This window comes from Drosophila pseudoobscura, chromosome X (genome assembly GCF_009870125.1).
Source record: "Drosophila pseudoobscura strain MV-25-SWS-2005 chromosome X, UCI_Dpse_MV25, whole genome shotgun sequence".
NCBI lineage: Eukaryota > Metazoa > Arthropoda > Insecta > Diptera > Drosophilidae > Drosophila > Drosophila pseudoobscura.
Window position 1 is genome coordinate 48,635,720 of NC_046683.1, and position 15,716 is coordinate 48,651,435.

The following is a 15,716-nucleotide window of genomic DNA, read 5'->3' on the forward strand; positions in this document are numbered from 1 at the left end:
TTTAGGCAATGGGAATCGCTTACAAGGTGGAGGCAGGCAGCAGTCGGTCGTCACGAAACTGCACTGTGGCACGCAGGCAGCCAGTGCCACAGTGCCAGTGGCAGGCCCCTCCCCCCCCCCTCCTTGTTCTGCCTTCTATGTGCGATGGCTTTTCGGCAAGTTTTCCCACGCTTGTGGGGGAGGCAAAGAGAAGAGGCAAAGAGTCCTTGTTCTGCGACATGGAAATTTCTTGGGGCCTTAATGTCCGGACGACACGAAGAAGGCCAGTCGTGGGAGTTGCAACGTGTGGTGTGTGCGGTGTGTGCGGTGGGTGGAGTGTGTGGTGTGTGGTGTAGGGGGCATGCCACCACTTGCTGCATTGCAGTTTGCGGCTAATGTTTGACCTTGTTTTCCAATGACTAAATTAATTCCCTAATAAGTGAGCGCCAGGGGGCAGGTGGCAGGGGCACGAATGCACAAAACAAACACGAAACTGCAGACATGCCACACACTGCCACCCACTTGCCACATGCCTGGCTCTTCCTCTTCCGCCGCCTCCGCCTTCACCTCCACCTCCACCTCCACCTCCGCCCCCTGTTTGTGTAATTAAGCAGTGAAAATGCTTTTGGTGGCATACAGCAATTGACAGACATTGTGTCTGGGGGTCTGGGGCTCTGGGTCTTTGTGGCCACCTCTCCTCGCCGCCTCGCTGCCTCGCTGTTGCCGCTGCCCCATAAATCAGGTCGAAGGGGCAGCTAAGTAGCCTCCATGTTGCACTACATCAAACCCCTCCCTCCAGGCCAGACGGGGGGGAATTGTCGGGTGACTTATGTGGCAGAGTGTATTAGCCGTGGAGCCTACAAGTAGACGGGATGATGCCGCATTGCATAATCCGTTGCATACGCCTGGTCGTGCATCATTTTGGCCGCTGACATTATTTGCAACGCGCTTGCAACGCGCTCTGCTCTCTTTTTCTCTGTGCGCTTCTATTCTGTGGCACGCATAAATCTCTAAACAACGTAGTGCCGTGCCGCGTGTCGCGTGCGTTTATTATCACTTCCTTTCCGGAGAGCGGGGCATCCATGTCCCATGTCCCATGCCCCATGCCCCCTGCCCCATTCCCCATTCCCCATGTGGCATTCATCCAACTTTTCTTTTGTCTCCGCGTGAGCGGATGGTCGCAGATTTATGGCCATCATTTGTAATTGCAGCGCGAAAATTGAGTTTGAAGTTTGGTCAACGGGACACAGCAGGATCCAGCGAAGGGTCCTCCAAAGCGGGGCAGTGGCAGTCAGCGGTGGCATGGTGTGGTCCATTGTTTCCATCCACATAATTCTCTCTCTTTCCAGACGTGTTTTCCATGTGATTTAGGGGCACGGCACTGGTCGATGGCCCACTCTTCACAGCCCCCTCCCCCCACTCCCCCCACTCACCACTCCCAAAAGAAAAAGCGATATTGTACATAGAAAAATCACCAAAACATAAACCATAAAATATCCAAAGAATAGATATATATATATTAGCTATAGTACTCTATATTTCCGTCACACGGAAGTGCCTTAAACCACAACAACAACAACAATTTTTGATACTCTTCAAAGCAACAACAAACAAACAAACAAACAACAACTCCTGTAAGATAGAATTTTATGCATTGTACATTTGAGCGACTTTTGCCACGGAATATTAATCAATTTTTTTGACTAAATAAAAAACACAACTAAAGCATAAATATATATACATATATACATATATATATATATTTACCAGATATACGTAACAGATATTTTTAAACGAACTAATAAAAATGCAATTTTTAGTGTTAAGATTTTTCACTTTAACGCTTCTGAGAAGTTACAACAATTTTAAGCATTAAATGCTTTTTGCCTACAAAATAAAATAATACGAAAAAAAAACTCATAGCTAAAAACACTTTTAAAAACAAGGAAATTCCTTAAAAAATTCAACAACTGAAAATTATTACTAAAGAAAACGGAGGAAAAAATAACACAAAAACTAAAGAAATTTAAAAAATATATAAAAATAAATATAACTAAAATTTTTTTTTTTTAAAAGGAGAAACAAATAAAATTAAAAAATCCAGAAAACTTTTACTCAAATCGCTTTGTCAGAAATATTTTCATAGTGCTTTTCGAATTTTAAAGAGGAACAAACAAAAAATCTAATAAAAAATATCTACTGAAAAAACTAAAAAAAAAAACATCTCAAAGCTAACTAAAAAAAAAAAGAAATCATGTAAATTAAAAGCAATAACTAAACGATAGCTAATCGATTGATCACAAGACTTTTCCAAAACTTCTTAGCTTACTCTTTGCCTTTTAGACCTTAAGGAATTTGAATCAAAAAATATATATAAAATATAATGAAGAAAGATCTACTGATATTGATATTGATATTGAGAATTTTACCATAAATTAAAGCCATGCTAAGAGAGAGAGAGAGAGAGAGAGAGAGCGAGAGAATCAGTGAGCAACATTGTGATATTAGTTGAGAAAACAAAATCGAATCACTTCCAAAATGCTATTTACCATATAATTTAAGGGGGAACACCGATGATCCCCAAAAAACCCAAAACCCAAAAACCTATCCCTATTCTTTCCGTAACCATTTCGGGATCTTGCGATCTTCCCCTCCACATCGTTTAAGGTGCAATAATCCACATTTTTGGTATTTTCTTGTGGTGCTATTTGTAGAGAGCAAAACGCTTTGGTTTAGTCCCAACGTTTAAGCCTCGTTTAAGCCTCGTTTAAGCCCTAGTTTAAGCTTGTTCTAAGCCCTAATTTAAGTTCCATTCCACAGACAATCCTTAGCTGTTTATGATTACGATACGAAACACTCTTAGACACTCTCTTTAAAGTCCAACTAAATTATGAATAATACGAGTATTTCCATTAGGATTCGTCTCTAATTAGTTTTTTCTTCTAAACAACAACAAAAATACGAAAATAAATAAACGAAATGAAGGAGAGGCTGCTTTTTGGAATGCGTGGATAATGTAAAATGTCTTCTGTGCGAGACACCACTACCCCTTACCCCCTTACCCCCATCCCGTCGTTGCAATCAGACGGAAGGGTGGGGCAAAAGGGCCATATGAAGGTGGAGCAGGGGACAGAGAGAGGGAGAGAGAGAGAGAGAGAGGGAGAGAGAGTAATGCGCGTAATAACAAACTGCAGGCGTAACTGAAATGCCAGGCTACTGCGCTTCCAGTGTCTCCTTCGGAGTGGATGCCTCTACTCCTCCTTCCAGTGGCTGCCTCCTGCTCCTCCTGTGGATGCCTCCTCCTCTGGGTATATGCTGGGCGAAGGCGTTGGCCTCCCCAACGGACGACGACGACGACGACGACGGAACGGGAGGCGCAACTGCGGTAATTACAATTGCCGCCGGACATTGAGTCCCAAGTCCCAAGTCCGAGGCTCTGGCAGTGGCAGTGGCAGTGGCTATGCTGCCACACAGCTGTGTGGCAGATCCTCACAATTATATGCTGCCACAAGAGACGCATGCGCAGCAGCAGCAGAGGCAGCGGCAGCGGCAGCTTCCTGGGTTTCATTTTGTTTTGTTTTTTGTGCTTTTTTTACGTTTTTATTTGAGCAAATTGCTGGCAACTTGGCGATCCACTGCCGACTGCTGAATGCTGCTGCCTGAATGAATGACTGCCTGAATGAATGACTGAGTGACTGACTGAATGATAGACTCACTGACTGCTTGGCTGCTGCTGCTGCCTTTGGACTGACTGACAGTCTGCCTTGGCATCTGTTTGGGGGCACAGCGCCCATCCCCATCGCCCATCCCCATGCCCATCCACTACGTGCGGGCGTTTTCCTTAAGGAATGCTCCTCCGCTCCATTCTGCTGCTCCTCGGCTGCTCCTCTGCTGCTCCTGTTCCCCCAAACGATAATGATGATTGCAGTCTAAATTATGATGCCGATGCACAGCACATCTCGGGAGGAGAAAGTGTAGCATCCACATCCACAGAAGCTGCCAGCAACATCATCGACCCCATCCCCGTCCCCTTCCCCGTCCCCTTCCCCAGCCCCTTCCTTCTCGAGGAAGTCAGGGCTGTGTCGCCTCTTCCTCTTCGCGCTGCTCTTCTCCTGCCGGTACTGCAGATCCGCTCCTGTTTTATTTAGCATAACTCCTGCCTCCTCCAGCAGCAGCAGCAGCAGCAGCCGCCGCCACAAAAAAAATCTCATAATTGCAAAGCAGTTTGCCGCAGGTGCGCCACCCGCCCTGGATGTGGATGCAACACAGTGCTTGTGGCAGTGGACGTAAGACAGAGGACTGAAGACAGCAGCGGACAGACTCCTGGCCGGCGGAGGACATTGGACAGACGATGGACGCCAGATGAGCAGCTCTGATAAAGGCAACAAACTGTGGCACGTAAGTAGATTTTGATACCCTTTAGAGGGGATGGTGGCAGCGACTAAAGCACAGGAAACTGGTCGTCTCCTGTGTAGATAGAGATCTCCTTAGATCCTTTACCATAGCTTCCCAAAAAACATTGTATCTGTATTTTCCAAAATTTATTACACAGCACAGATCGAAATACTATATCTAGAGGATATCTAGAGGGGAAAGTCGATGGAAAAACCAGTATTTTAGGAGGAAATCCATCTGAAAGAAAATTCAATAAAAAACGATTTTTGGGGTATTCTTTAGGGTATCTTAAGCTTCGACTTTGACTTCCAGTCTACCCTTTTGCTTGGTGCTGCCACATCCGATGGATCCCCCACCCCTGCCCCATCCCTCGCTCTGCCTCATGGCTGCTGGCTGTTGGCTGTTGGGTCTCCTCGTTCGCCTTCTCGTATTTAATGCATTTGATCCTTAGGATGCTGTTGAAAATGAACTGCTTTCGAACATGCAATCAATGTTGCCTCTTGGCCTCCTCCTCGCCGCTCCCCTGCTCTCATCATCTCTCCCCTGTCCCTCGCTTAACCATCTCCTCCTGTGCCATGGCTCGAACCAATATCGTGGCAATTTCATGAATGAAAATCTCAGCTCTCGTTTTTTGGACATGTTTTTTTTTTTTTGGATGAGGCAGAGGCTGAGGCAGGGGCAGAGTGTAGGAGGGGGGGCAACATCTTATAGACGAGACACGCACACCCACACACACAGAATGCACCGAAGTTCTATCCACATTTTGCCTTCTTTGTCTGCGCTGCAGCGCTGCCTCTTTGGCGACGCTTTTGTATGTGTTGCAGCTGCAGCGCATTAACCTCGTTCGTTCCTCTGCTGGTGCCTCTGCTGCTGCCCCTTCTGCCGACGCCGCCGCCTCCTCCTCCTCCTCCTCCTCCTCCGACTGCCTGCCACAACTGCCTTCGGAGTTGGCAAAATATTTACCAAAGTGATTAAGATGCCTGAGTAATTTTTAACACAATTACGCTGCCAAACAGACGACGGACTTGGACTCGGACTCGGACTTGGACTCCATCTCCCATCTCTCGAGTCCGAGTCGCAGTCGCAGTCGGAGTTGGAGTTGGAGTCTCCTCCGATCTGTTGCTGTGGCTGCTACCTCACTTACACACCAAAAGCCAGCCGATTGCAGCGCCCGGTGTGTGTCTCGTCTGTCTGTCTGTATGTCTGTCTCTGTGCTGCAGCTGCAATGCTGCTAATGACCAGTGCTGTGGCTGTGGCAGTGGCTCTGCCTGTAGCTGTGGCTGTGGCATGGACTGTGGCAATATAAACTGTGGCATTGTCTGCCTGCCACTTCCCGCCACCCAAAGATCTTGTGTGTGCCTTTGCCATTAGCATTGTGGCACAATCGTAGCGCGTAGAGGCATCGGCATCGGCTCCGACTCCGCTCCGGCGGGTGTTCACGCATCAGCGTTTTTTGACAGCTTTTTTGCTGCCACACACACTACACCGCCACCGCCACCCCCACCCCCACTCCTTAGCTGCCCCTCTGCACCTCCCCCCCCCTCGCCTATGATTTATCGAATTCATAAACTTTTGGCAGGTGCTGGGTGTTGAGGCAGCAGCAGCACCACAATATGTTGCCCCATTCAACGCACGACGAAGCTCTCAAGTCGTGCCGCATTTGGTTTAGTTTTGTGTTGGCTCTCGTGTGGCACGACTTTGCCGCAGCCACACAAAAAGAGCCACCGAACTCGCTTCGCTGAAATATTTGGCCAAAGCGATCCTCCAATCCTTTGGCTAATTTCCCCTCCCCTCTGGTATTCCCCCTCTGCTTTTCCCTCAGCAATGAAAATGAAAATGAGCGCGGCACGCGTTGCGGCAGCGCCGCACGACTGGAAAATTGGCAGAAGCAGAAGCCGAAGCCGAAGCAGAAGCGCTTGCCGCTGCCACGTGTTGCGCATGCGCTTTGGCCTCTCGTCTATGCAACATGAGTGCTGTGGCAGGGGCTGGGGCTGGGGCTGGGCCTGGTGCTGTGTGCTGCACGACGCCCTCAGCGTTTGTCAGGGTCGACTGCGTTTTGTGGCAACTGCAACTCGAAACTGCTGCATCGTGCCACAGCAGTTGCAATTGTTCTTCATTCCCCTACTTGTGGCAGCAGAGAGTACTCGTCCGTCCGTCTGTCCGTCTGTCCGTCGTTCTGGTGCTGCGGTGCATGTGCCATGGGAATGGCGTGAGGCACACAGCCAACAGGCAACACCTTCACTCTCTTTTCTGCGGCTCTGCTGTGGCCCGCGATATCGCGATGATGTATGGTCATGGCTGCCGCTGCTGCTGCGGCTGTCCCCCTTGCAACGGGCCCCTCCCCCATCCACAGATTGTAGGCGTCAACTCACGTTTATGCTTTGTAGACATTATCGCGCCTGTTTATCTTTAAATTGCAAGTAAATTACTTTCGTGGGGCTGCAACTCCACGCGAATGAGCGAATGAGCGGATGATAAATTGTCTGCTGGATGTTGAAGGCTCTTCTGAATGATGATGCCCCTGGAGAGGGGGCAGCGGCAGTGGCAGGTGGAATCTCTCTCTCGCTCTTCTCTCTCTCTCAATAGTGCGTCTCTGTGATCCTTAGCTTTCCATATTTTCCATGGAGTTGATGCTTCGCAAAGGACAACAGACTCGCATGGCTGTGGACATCCAAATGGGGCTTGTAGTGCACCAAAGCGGCGTGACTGTGATGGTGCACCACCGGCGCGGCATGCAGATGCTCGTAGTGGTGGCTGCTGTAGTGCGGCACTGCCTCGTAGTGGCTGCTGCTATAGTGATGTGGCACGGCGTCCAGGTGATGGTCATCGTGGTGTATGATGGCCGCACTGTGCCCCAAATGGATGCCCTCCGAATGGTGCACCTCGGCGTCCGTAAAGTGCGGCAGCTCGTGCTCCAAATGGTGCTCCAAATGATGATCCAAGTGGGGCAGGATACCGGCCTGTGCCACGGCCACAGTGGCGGCTACCAAAATGCACATGAAGAACTGACGGAAAAAAGGGGATTGAAGATCGAAATGTTAGAAAACCGCAAACAAAGAGAGAGCGGAGATTGGGGATCAGGGATCGGCGAGCGGATATAAGAAATCCAGAATCATAGATCGATAGTCAGCGCTTATAGATCACAGATTAAGGATCGAAGATCGGTTATCAAAGATCGAAGCTCAGGGATCAGATACCAAAGACCAGAGATCGAGTATGGCAAATCCCAAGTCCCCTTTAGAGCAAATGTCAGGGATCGAAAGATCAAAGATCAGAAAGGAAAGATCGAATTGAACTATCAAAGATTAGGCATTGAAAATCACTGATCAGAGATTGAGTAATCCGGAGATTGAGGATCACAGATCGAAATCAATCGGGAAATGAAAGATCTCCAAAGTCTGCTAGGCTTTACCTTCATTTCGAGAGATTCCTGGCTTGATTGAAGAAGGGTTTGTATATCCAAAAGTGTTGTCGCCTCTGAAGCTGCTGCCGATTGACTGTGCTTCAATCAAGGCACCCACAAACGTTTTATAGGTCTGCCGTCCATCCCACAAAAACTTAATTCAAATTCAAACGCAAACGCAAACCGATTCCCCATCGGAAAACACGAAATTATTGACCCAGTCCCTCAATGGTAGAACGTGATTCGAATGGCAATCATTGCCCCAATCATAGGCGTCGGCATGGTCTTCTTCCTTCAGTCACAGCCCCCCCCCCTCCGCCCCTTTCCACCTCATTATGTAAGGGTTTGCTTTTGTTTTTGTTTTTGTTTTGGGCAGCAGTCAACAAACTCAAAATAGGCGCTGCCCCAAGAGTGTCATAATTTTACGGCCCGCACTGTCATGCAATTGGTAATGAACTCACACCCACACCCACTCCTCCCCCCACTCCTCCCCCCACTCCTCCCTCTTGGTTTTTTTTGGCAACCGAATTTGGGCAATCACAAAAGACAAGTGAAAGCGTTAGCCAATATTCGGCCGAGTCGTTAGCCACGAAATAATCCGACTACTGCGGACCGGGCCCAAAAGGTGTGAAAAAAAACAGTTTTGATTCTTTGATTCTTCGATTATTTGAGGTGTGGGTGAAGGTGTTAAAAAATACGAGGAATTGGCATCGCATAATGGTTATCATCTCTGATAAATCAGCAATAATCACGGTGTAGAATCACACGACCATAATTGAATGCTAATTGAATCAAATGAGACCCTCAAACATGTCTCCCCGCCCAGTGGAAATATTCACCTCATTGCGAGGTTGCAACATTCCCCAGAGATTTCCCCATGCGCCGTGGCCACTTCCTGCCACTGGCCAAGGCACACACGTTCCACAAGCTACAAGCTACAAGCTACAAGCCACAAGCCACAAGAAGCCGAATGATAAGAGCCGCTGTGTCTTTGGATGTGGGTCAGGCCTTTGCCTGCCTTTTGGCTAATTGCATAATCATTTTTCGGTCGAAGCCAATGGCTAATGAGGCATGCCGTATGCAAGTGGCCACTGGAACCCACACACGTGCTACGTGCCACACACACACACACACACACGAAGACAGGTCTGGGGGTCTGGGGGTCTGGGGGGGTCTGCTGTGTGGCTATTGCGATCGCAATTTGTCGCCAAAAACTGACCAAATTCTTAATGGAATCAACATTTACGAGTACCCCAGAGTGTACCCCAATATCTGGCTATATAGATCTTTCCCGCGGGCGAAAGAGAGCGGGGGGGGGGGGCGGAGTGGGGGGCGTGCAAACAAAAGCCAGAGGCTCTCGCGAGTGAGGCTATAATTTATTCGATGTCACCGCTTTGGTCTCTGTAATTGAGTGCATCGTTAGGCGGTTGATGGAGCAGCAGTGCTGGGGGAGGGGAGGGCAGTGGAGGGGAGGGGGGCGAGCATGCCACAGTCTCTGCCAACAACTAATTTAATGCCAGCGGTGGCAGTGGCAACAACAACTGCAACATGTCAACAGAGCAACGCCTGTCCCAAGGATGAGAGAGAGAATGAGAGTGGAAAGAGTGGGTTGCAAATACATAGTCTAGTGGCACGGGCGACAGAGGGGGGAGGGGCGGGGCTTTAGCGGCCCACAAAAATCACAATTTTGTGCCACACATTTTCGACGCCGCGCTTGCCACAAATCATGACGGGGCATGAGAAATTTGATGGTAATTAATATTGTAAGCGAAATTAATGGCAATGCGACACTAAAACGGAGATGCAGATACACATACATACATACGTATGTATGTATGAATGCCACAGATACAGATACACATGCCACAGATACATATATTTATTTGCTAAAATATGGTAATAGCGAAAACATTTTTTGAGAATTATAGTACATCCGACAATTGGAACGAACACCGGTGCCCCGGCCGGGGGGAAATGGCAATCAAAAGCAGACGAAAAGGGGGGGAAAAAGTGCAGGAAAATCGGGGGAAAATCATGGCGAAAATGTTGACGAACGAAAGATTCGGTGGAGAGCAACTTTTGATGAATATAAAGGCTATATATGTAGAGAGATTTGGGCTCTTGGGTTATACCAAGGAGACTCCAATGATCTGAGGGAATACTTACCCAAAATGCGGGGCTCAAAGGTGTCCTCGCAGAAGGATTGCTGTAAGCCACCTGGAAATAAAGATCAGGAATTAGTGGCAAGTCCCCGGCGGTTCAAGAGAAAGGAGATGCCTGGAGATCATTCTTTGCTTCCAGGGATTCCTTGACTTTCCAGAGATCTTTCACAGAGAAGCCTTCTCCTCGAAAGATCTTCTGCAACTTTCAGAGACCGCACCTCTCCCACCTCCCTCTCCTCCCGGGAGGTTCCTTCAGTGGCACAGAAGTTAATGAAAAATATTGAAAATATGATATAGGAAAAGTAATCCGAAGATTACGCTGATTAACTTCCCATCGATGGGGAAGCCCTTCCACATTTGCAGAATTAATATCGCAATCATCGGATAGAATACAATATAATGCTAGCCCCTTGTGTGTGCCCCATTTTGTGGCTGGCTGCTACCTTGATTACCCTTCCAGCAGCCGGTGGGAAACTTCATCAAGAGGCGGCAGTGGCAGCGGCAGTGGCAGTGGCAGTGGCAGTGGCAGTGGCAGCGGTAGCAGTAGCCAATGCTGCCCCATTTGCAGATGCAGGTGTTTCTCCCCCTCGTCTATCCGTGGCACTGTGTGGCACTGTGTGGCACTCAGTGCTGTGGCAATTTGTAAGCGAATATTGTTTTCGATTGGTTACAGAGCACGATTTTTAATCATTACGAAGGCCGATCTTCCCATACGAGCCTCCGTTCTGCTGCTGCCCCCAACGAATCTTCCCTCCCTCTTTGTCTCTCTCCCCATCTCTCTCTCTCTCTGCGTCTGTGTCTGTCTTTTGTTTATTGCATTTTTGCGCATTGCATTCGGTAATGAAGTTCAACAAAAAGTTAATCGGAAAAGCGCAAGGCAATGCCGCAACTAAATAGACAAATGATACGGAACGGAAGCTGGCTGCCCCGAAGAGTCTGCTGCTCCGCCAGCGATCGGTTGGCACATTAGCGGCTATAAATTGTCTTAATGCCTGCCCCCCCACAAAAGCAGAGAGTAGCGATCCCCACCTGCAACACATAGGCCGAGGCAGAGGCAGAGGCAGAAGTGAGACTCCGATTCAGAGGCATAGACACCTTGAATGGCGGCAAAGATCAGACTCGAATCTCGAGCGAGAGATTCGAACTTTAGCACAGAGGCTGGAGCCCAGGCTCCAGCTTTGATTCAAATCTTCTCATACGAGTGTGGCAGAGGCAGAGGCAGAGGCAGCAGCAGCGGCAGTGGCATGCCCCTGGCTTATGCAACTTGCATGTCCAATCGCTGCTGCAAGATTGTGAAAATTGTAATGCTCGCTTGAGATTGAGAGCTCAAAAGCGGACTGCTGTGTGGCTATGTGGCCGTGTGGCTGTGTTGCTGTTAATAATATTGCAACAAAGGCGCTGCTGATGCTGCCTGCAACATTTGCGAAAGTTCGTCAGGAGAACAATGGACTGGAGATCGGTTCTCTGGTTCTCCGCGCGGATCCATTGTCCAGGCAGCCGTGGATTTTCATCTGAAATAGAAAGCATGCAATTTTCATGCCACAGCAGCAGCAGCAGCAGCAGCAGCAGCAGCCGCAGCAGCGGTGGTGGCGGCGTTGATAGGCGGCGGCAATTGATCTACCGATCGATTGAAGGAGTTATTACATGCGAACAATGCAGCAGCAGCATATCAGTGGAGTGGGGGCAGGGGGCAGGGGGCAGGGTATCTCTCCCTCTCTCTCTCTCTCTCGCTCTTTGAATGCTGTGGATCATCGAAGCTATTGCTCTATTAGCGAACGCTTTTCGTAGTGCAACGAATTCTCTTTCTCTCAATCCTCGTAGCATAAATGATTTTGCGGAATTTTCAGCATGGATTGGGGCACACAGTCGCACGGACGTGGAGACAGGTGCTAATTTCATAGAACGAAAGGCCAATTGAAATGCCTTTGCCAGATCCTCTGAAGCAGCCGCCGTTTGAGGCAAGTGCGTGGCTCAAAACCAACTTCAAATTACACTTTGGGATTCTTGCAACAGAGAGCGAGAGACAGAGAGAAGGTCGGGATCGGCAGATCGGGAGGCAATTGGCAGCCAATTCAGCAGCCAATTGGCCAATTGACTCAAGAGGTTATCGATGCTGCCTGCTGAATGCTGCCTGCTTTGTGGCATCCGCATTGATAGATCCCGATACGATGCCCCGTTTAATTGTCGCTCGAAATGCTCGAAAACGGAGGCACACACCTGCTGCTGCCGCTGTTGCCGCTGTTGCCGCTGCTGCTGCCGTTTAGGCCTATTCCCACGCACGCACAACAACAGGTAGATGCTGCATGCCACACAGGCGACACACAGGAAGAGCCTCCTACTAAAGACTCTCCTAATGGACGTGTGGAAGCCCAAGGACTCTCCTAATGTGTGTGTCCATCGATAAGGCGAGCGACAATCTTTATACCCGTTTTAATGTCCGCCCATAAATTTTGGGCCCAAACGTTGACATCGGAGCGGCTCGGAGCGGCACGGAGCGGAGCGGCGTTGTCGTCGCTCTGTGAATGAAAATCGATTGGAAAATTGATTGAGTTTAACTGTAAATGCATTTTTAAGCGTATGTTTTGCTGTGTTTTGTTCCACAGAGATACTCTTCCTCCACTCCAAGGGGCAGTGCCGCCGCCACCGCCGCCGCCGGCCGCCTTATCACGGCCAAAACATCTAAGTGGCCGAGAGATCGTCGGAGGCTGTGGCTCTTTTATGCTGCTCTACCGCCTGCCCCTGCCGCCTGCCGCCTGCCCCTTCCGCTTGCCCCTTGCCCGCACCATTCCAGAGTCCATTCTCCTCCAGTCCGTTCCATGCATTTATGCATATCGATTCCCGGGGCCTTGTAAATCTGTGCGTAAGCCATTAATTCTCTTTATTTATACCCTTTCCTTTGAAGGGTAGCCTGAAATGGTCGAGGCGTGTGCAGCCGTACGGAAATGGTGTGGCACTTGGAACATTCATTTATAGATCAGTTTTCATTGAGTTTTAGAGGTTTAAACAGAATCGGAAGATTAAGTTCCCTAAAGATCACTGAAGGAACCAATTTTCACAGCAACTTTCACTTTAATATATGATGAATCCATTGATTTTGTACAATAAATCATAAATTAAATAATTTTTCCCAAGAGTAATCAGTTTTTAAAGATTCTTCCAGGAATACCTTTCGATCAATCGAAAGCATCCCTGATGCTTCCATCCATGGAAGTGTTGTTCAACGACTGTTCCAGTGTTTCCCCACCCTCTGTCTCTTCCTGTGGCTCCCCACTACCCAAAGACCTCCTCCGACTTCTCTGCCGTAGAGCATTTGGTCTTCGTCTCATCTCAACGACTTTTGCTTCCCTTCCCTAAGTTTTTTGTGTGTTTTTGCCCCACTCTCCCCCCTCCCCCCTGTCCGTTGGCTCGTTTCAGTGCCTTGGGCTCTTGTAAAACTGTAATTTTAAATTAATAGCCGCGTATTACAAGCAGTTTATATGCGAAGGCGAGGGCGCAGGCGTAGGAGGAGCCGCACGACGCGATCGACGCGGGGGTGATGTCCGAGGGGGACCCGTTCTCCTCCTCCCACAGCTATCCGCTGTCCGCTGGCCGCTGGCCCTTCGCTTATCTTAGGTGTTGAAATCAACAGCTAGTCCGAATCCACAAAAGTGAATAAGAATTTATAGCGGAATTATGTGACAGCCGCTGCTGGCGGCTGCTGCCGAGGCTCAGCTCAGCTCACAATAACAATAACAATAACAAAAGAAGCAACAACAAAAGAACAAAAGCACCAAAAACACCAAAAAGCACAAAAAAAAACGAAGAGTTGAAGGGAGAGAAGCATTTCTTACGGCATTTCATTTCATTTCATTTGATTTGATTTGAGGCCCAAGCCATTCCCTGGCCCATTCCCCCCATTCCATCATTCCATTCCATTTGGTTTTGATTTTTTTTGTTGATTTCTTTTCTTTGGTGCTCTTTAATTTTCACCTCGGATCGGATCGGTTCGGTTCGGGTCGGGTCGGGAGATCGTAGAAGAATACACGAGGGACGGGGGACGGTGGAGGGGGAGGGGAATCGTTGGCTAATTTATGCAAATGTTTATTTAATCGTCGTTGACAGTTAAAGCGGCCCTCTCCTCGCTCCTCCCGCCACCCTCCACCTCCTCATCTCTCTCTTAAGTCGCATCTCTGAAGGCTCCCCCTCTCCCTGCCCTCTCCTCATCTCTCTTTGTGTCTGTGTGGAGATCGTGATGCTCTTTTGTGCGATGATAGATGTTTATGAGGCGGCAACACCCACCGTAGATGGCGTTGATGTTGCTGCAAATTTGTTGACTGGCGCATGTTGTGCATTTCAAGAGGTAGACAGCAGCCACATCCACAGCCGGAGCCACAGCCACAGCCATCGGAACAGAGAGTTCCTTGGAAATTCTATAGATGACAAGATAGTGGCTGACTGGCTGGCTGCCTCTCAATATGGCGCGCCTCCTGCATGAGTATGCGTGAGCTTTGAAAGCTCCCATGCAATTACCACGCACACAGTCGCAGTCAGCCCGTGCGTGAGGCGTGTGCGTGTGGAAAGCTGCCTAATTTTCGCCTATAAAGGCGAATGACTTAATTAGTGACTTAAACTCCAGCGAATCCCAAGGAATCTACATACATACATAAATGCTACACTCCCCGATTGGGGAGGCCTGGACTTTCTCCTTTTGTGAGTTTAATGAAGCTATAATTGCTACAAAATCGCCACTAAATACCGCACATAAATCACATAAAGCACTCTCTTGGATTCTACTGCCTACCCTACTGGGAGCCTCGGGGCGACCTAGGAATTGATTAGAGATGGGAAACAGAGGCAGAGGCAGCGGCAAGAGCAGTTGCAAGTGGCAGAAGGCAGTAGGCAGGAGGCAAGAGGCAGCATTAAAATGGGAATTACTACCTGAATTCCGCACAAAACACAAAAGCTAAGTATGTTTCGGAGTCGTGTTTATCTAGAAAATCAATGGACAAAAGGCGGCTTTGGAAGCTCTGGAGAAGCGGGTAAAAGTCCCTGGGATCGGGCGCCATAAAAAAAGAAAGAAAAAAAGGAAAGAAAAAAAAGAGTTGCCACAACTGGCCGCAAGTGTCGTGGATGCAGGATGCAGCACGCGCTGCTGCTGCCTCAAAGGGGAGACTCTTGCAACAGCCACAGCCACAGCCACTCGCTAAATATCAATAACATTTTTATTTATTTTGTTTGCGGGCATTTTGGCATTTTTGAGTGCATTTATTTGAACGTCGAACGTTTTGTAAAACGTTTTGTCCGATGCCTTCCCCTCGCTGCCACACTGCCACACGCCCCTCCTCCTGCTCTTCTTCTGCCACACACCCCTGCCACTGCGCCACTCTACCACCTGTGTGTTTGTTGCAGTTACGATCGAGTGCACGCCGAGATTTCGCTCCTTCTTTTGGGCTCAGTTTCCAGTAGCCACGGCCACGAATCCATGTCCATGACTCCATGGCTCTGCCGTGGCTCGTGGTGCAACTTGCAGCTGCATGCAGCATCACTGGGGCTGCACTTGTCGATCCCTCCTTCTTTTCTACCTTCCGCCTCTCTGCCCCGCTACCCCCGCTACCCCCTTCTGGCTCTTCGCTCTTCTTTGGCCAACAATAAATAATAAACCTTTTGTGGATTTTTGGTCTGGATGGTGGCTCTGGCTCTGACTCTGGCTCTGACTCCGACTCTGGCTCTGGCTCTGGCTCTCTCGTTCTGCCACTGCCTCTTGTTGGTGGTGGCGCGGTGGCGTTGGCCCGGCTACC

The 15,716-nt window shown here is 49.0% G+C and overlaps 1 protein-coding gene and 1 long non-coding RNA gene across 2 annotated transcripts in view; both read right to left on the reverse strand.

Moving 5' to 3' along the window:
- Window positions 1-15,716, reverse strand: part of LOC117184580 (uncharacterized) — a 78,865-nt gene that overhangs the window by 15,035 nt on the left and 48,114 nt on the right. The window lies entirely within an intron of this gene.
- LOC4812882 (uncharacterized histidine-rich protein DDB_G0274557) lies at window positions 6,748-7,896 on the reverse strand. The gene is made up of 2 exons (XM_001353602.3): window positions 7,787-7,896; window positions 6,748-7,379 (listed from the first exon to the last, which is right to left on the reverse strand). Exons 1-2 carry the CDS (start codon window positions 7,790-7,792, stop codon window positions 6,954-6,956), a joined length of 432 nt encoding a protein of 143 aa, XP_001353638.3. The 5' UTR covers window positions 7,793-7,896; the 3' UTR covers window positions 6,748-6,953.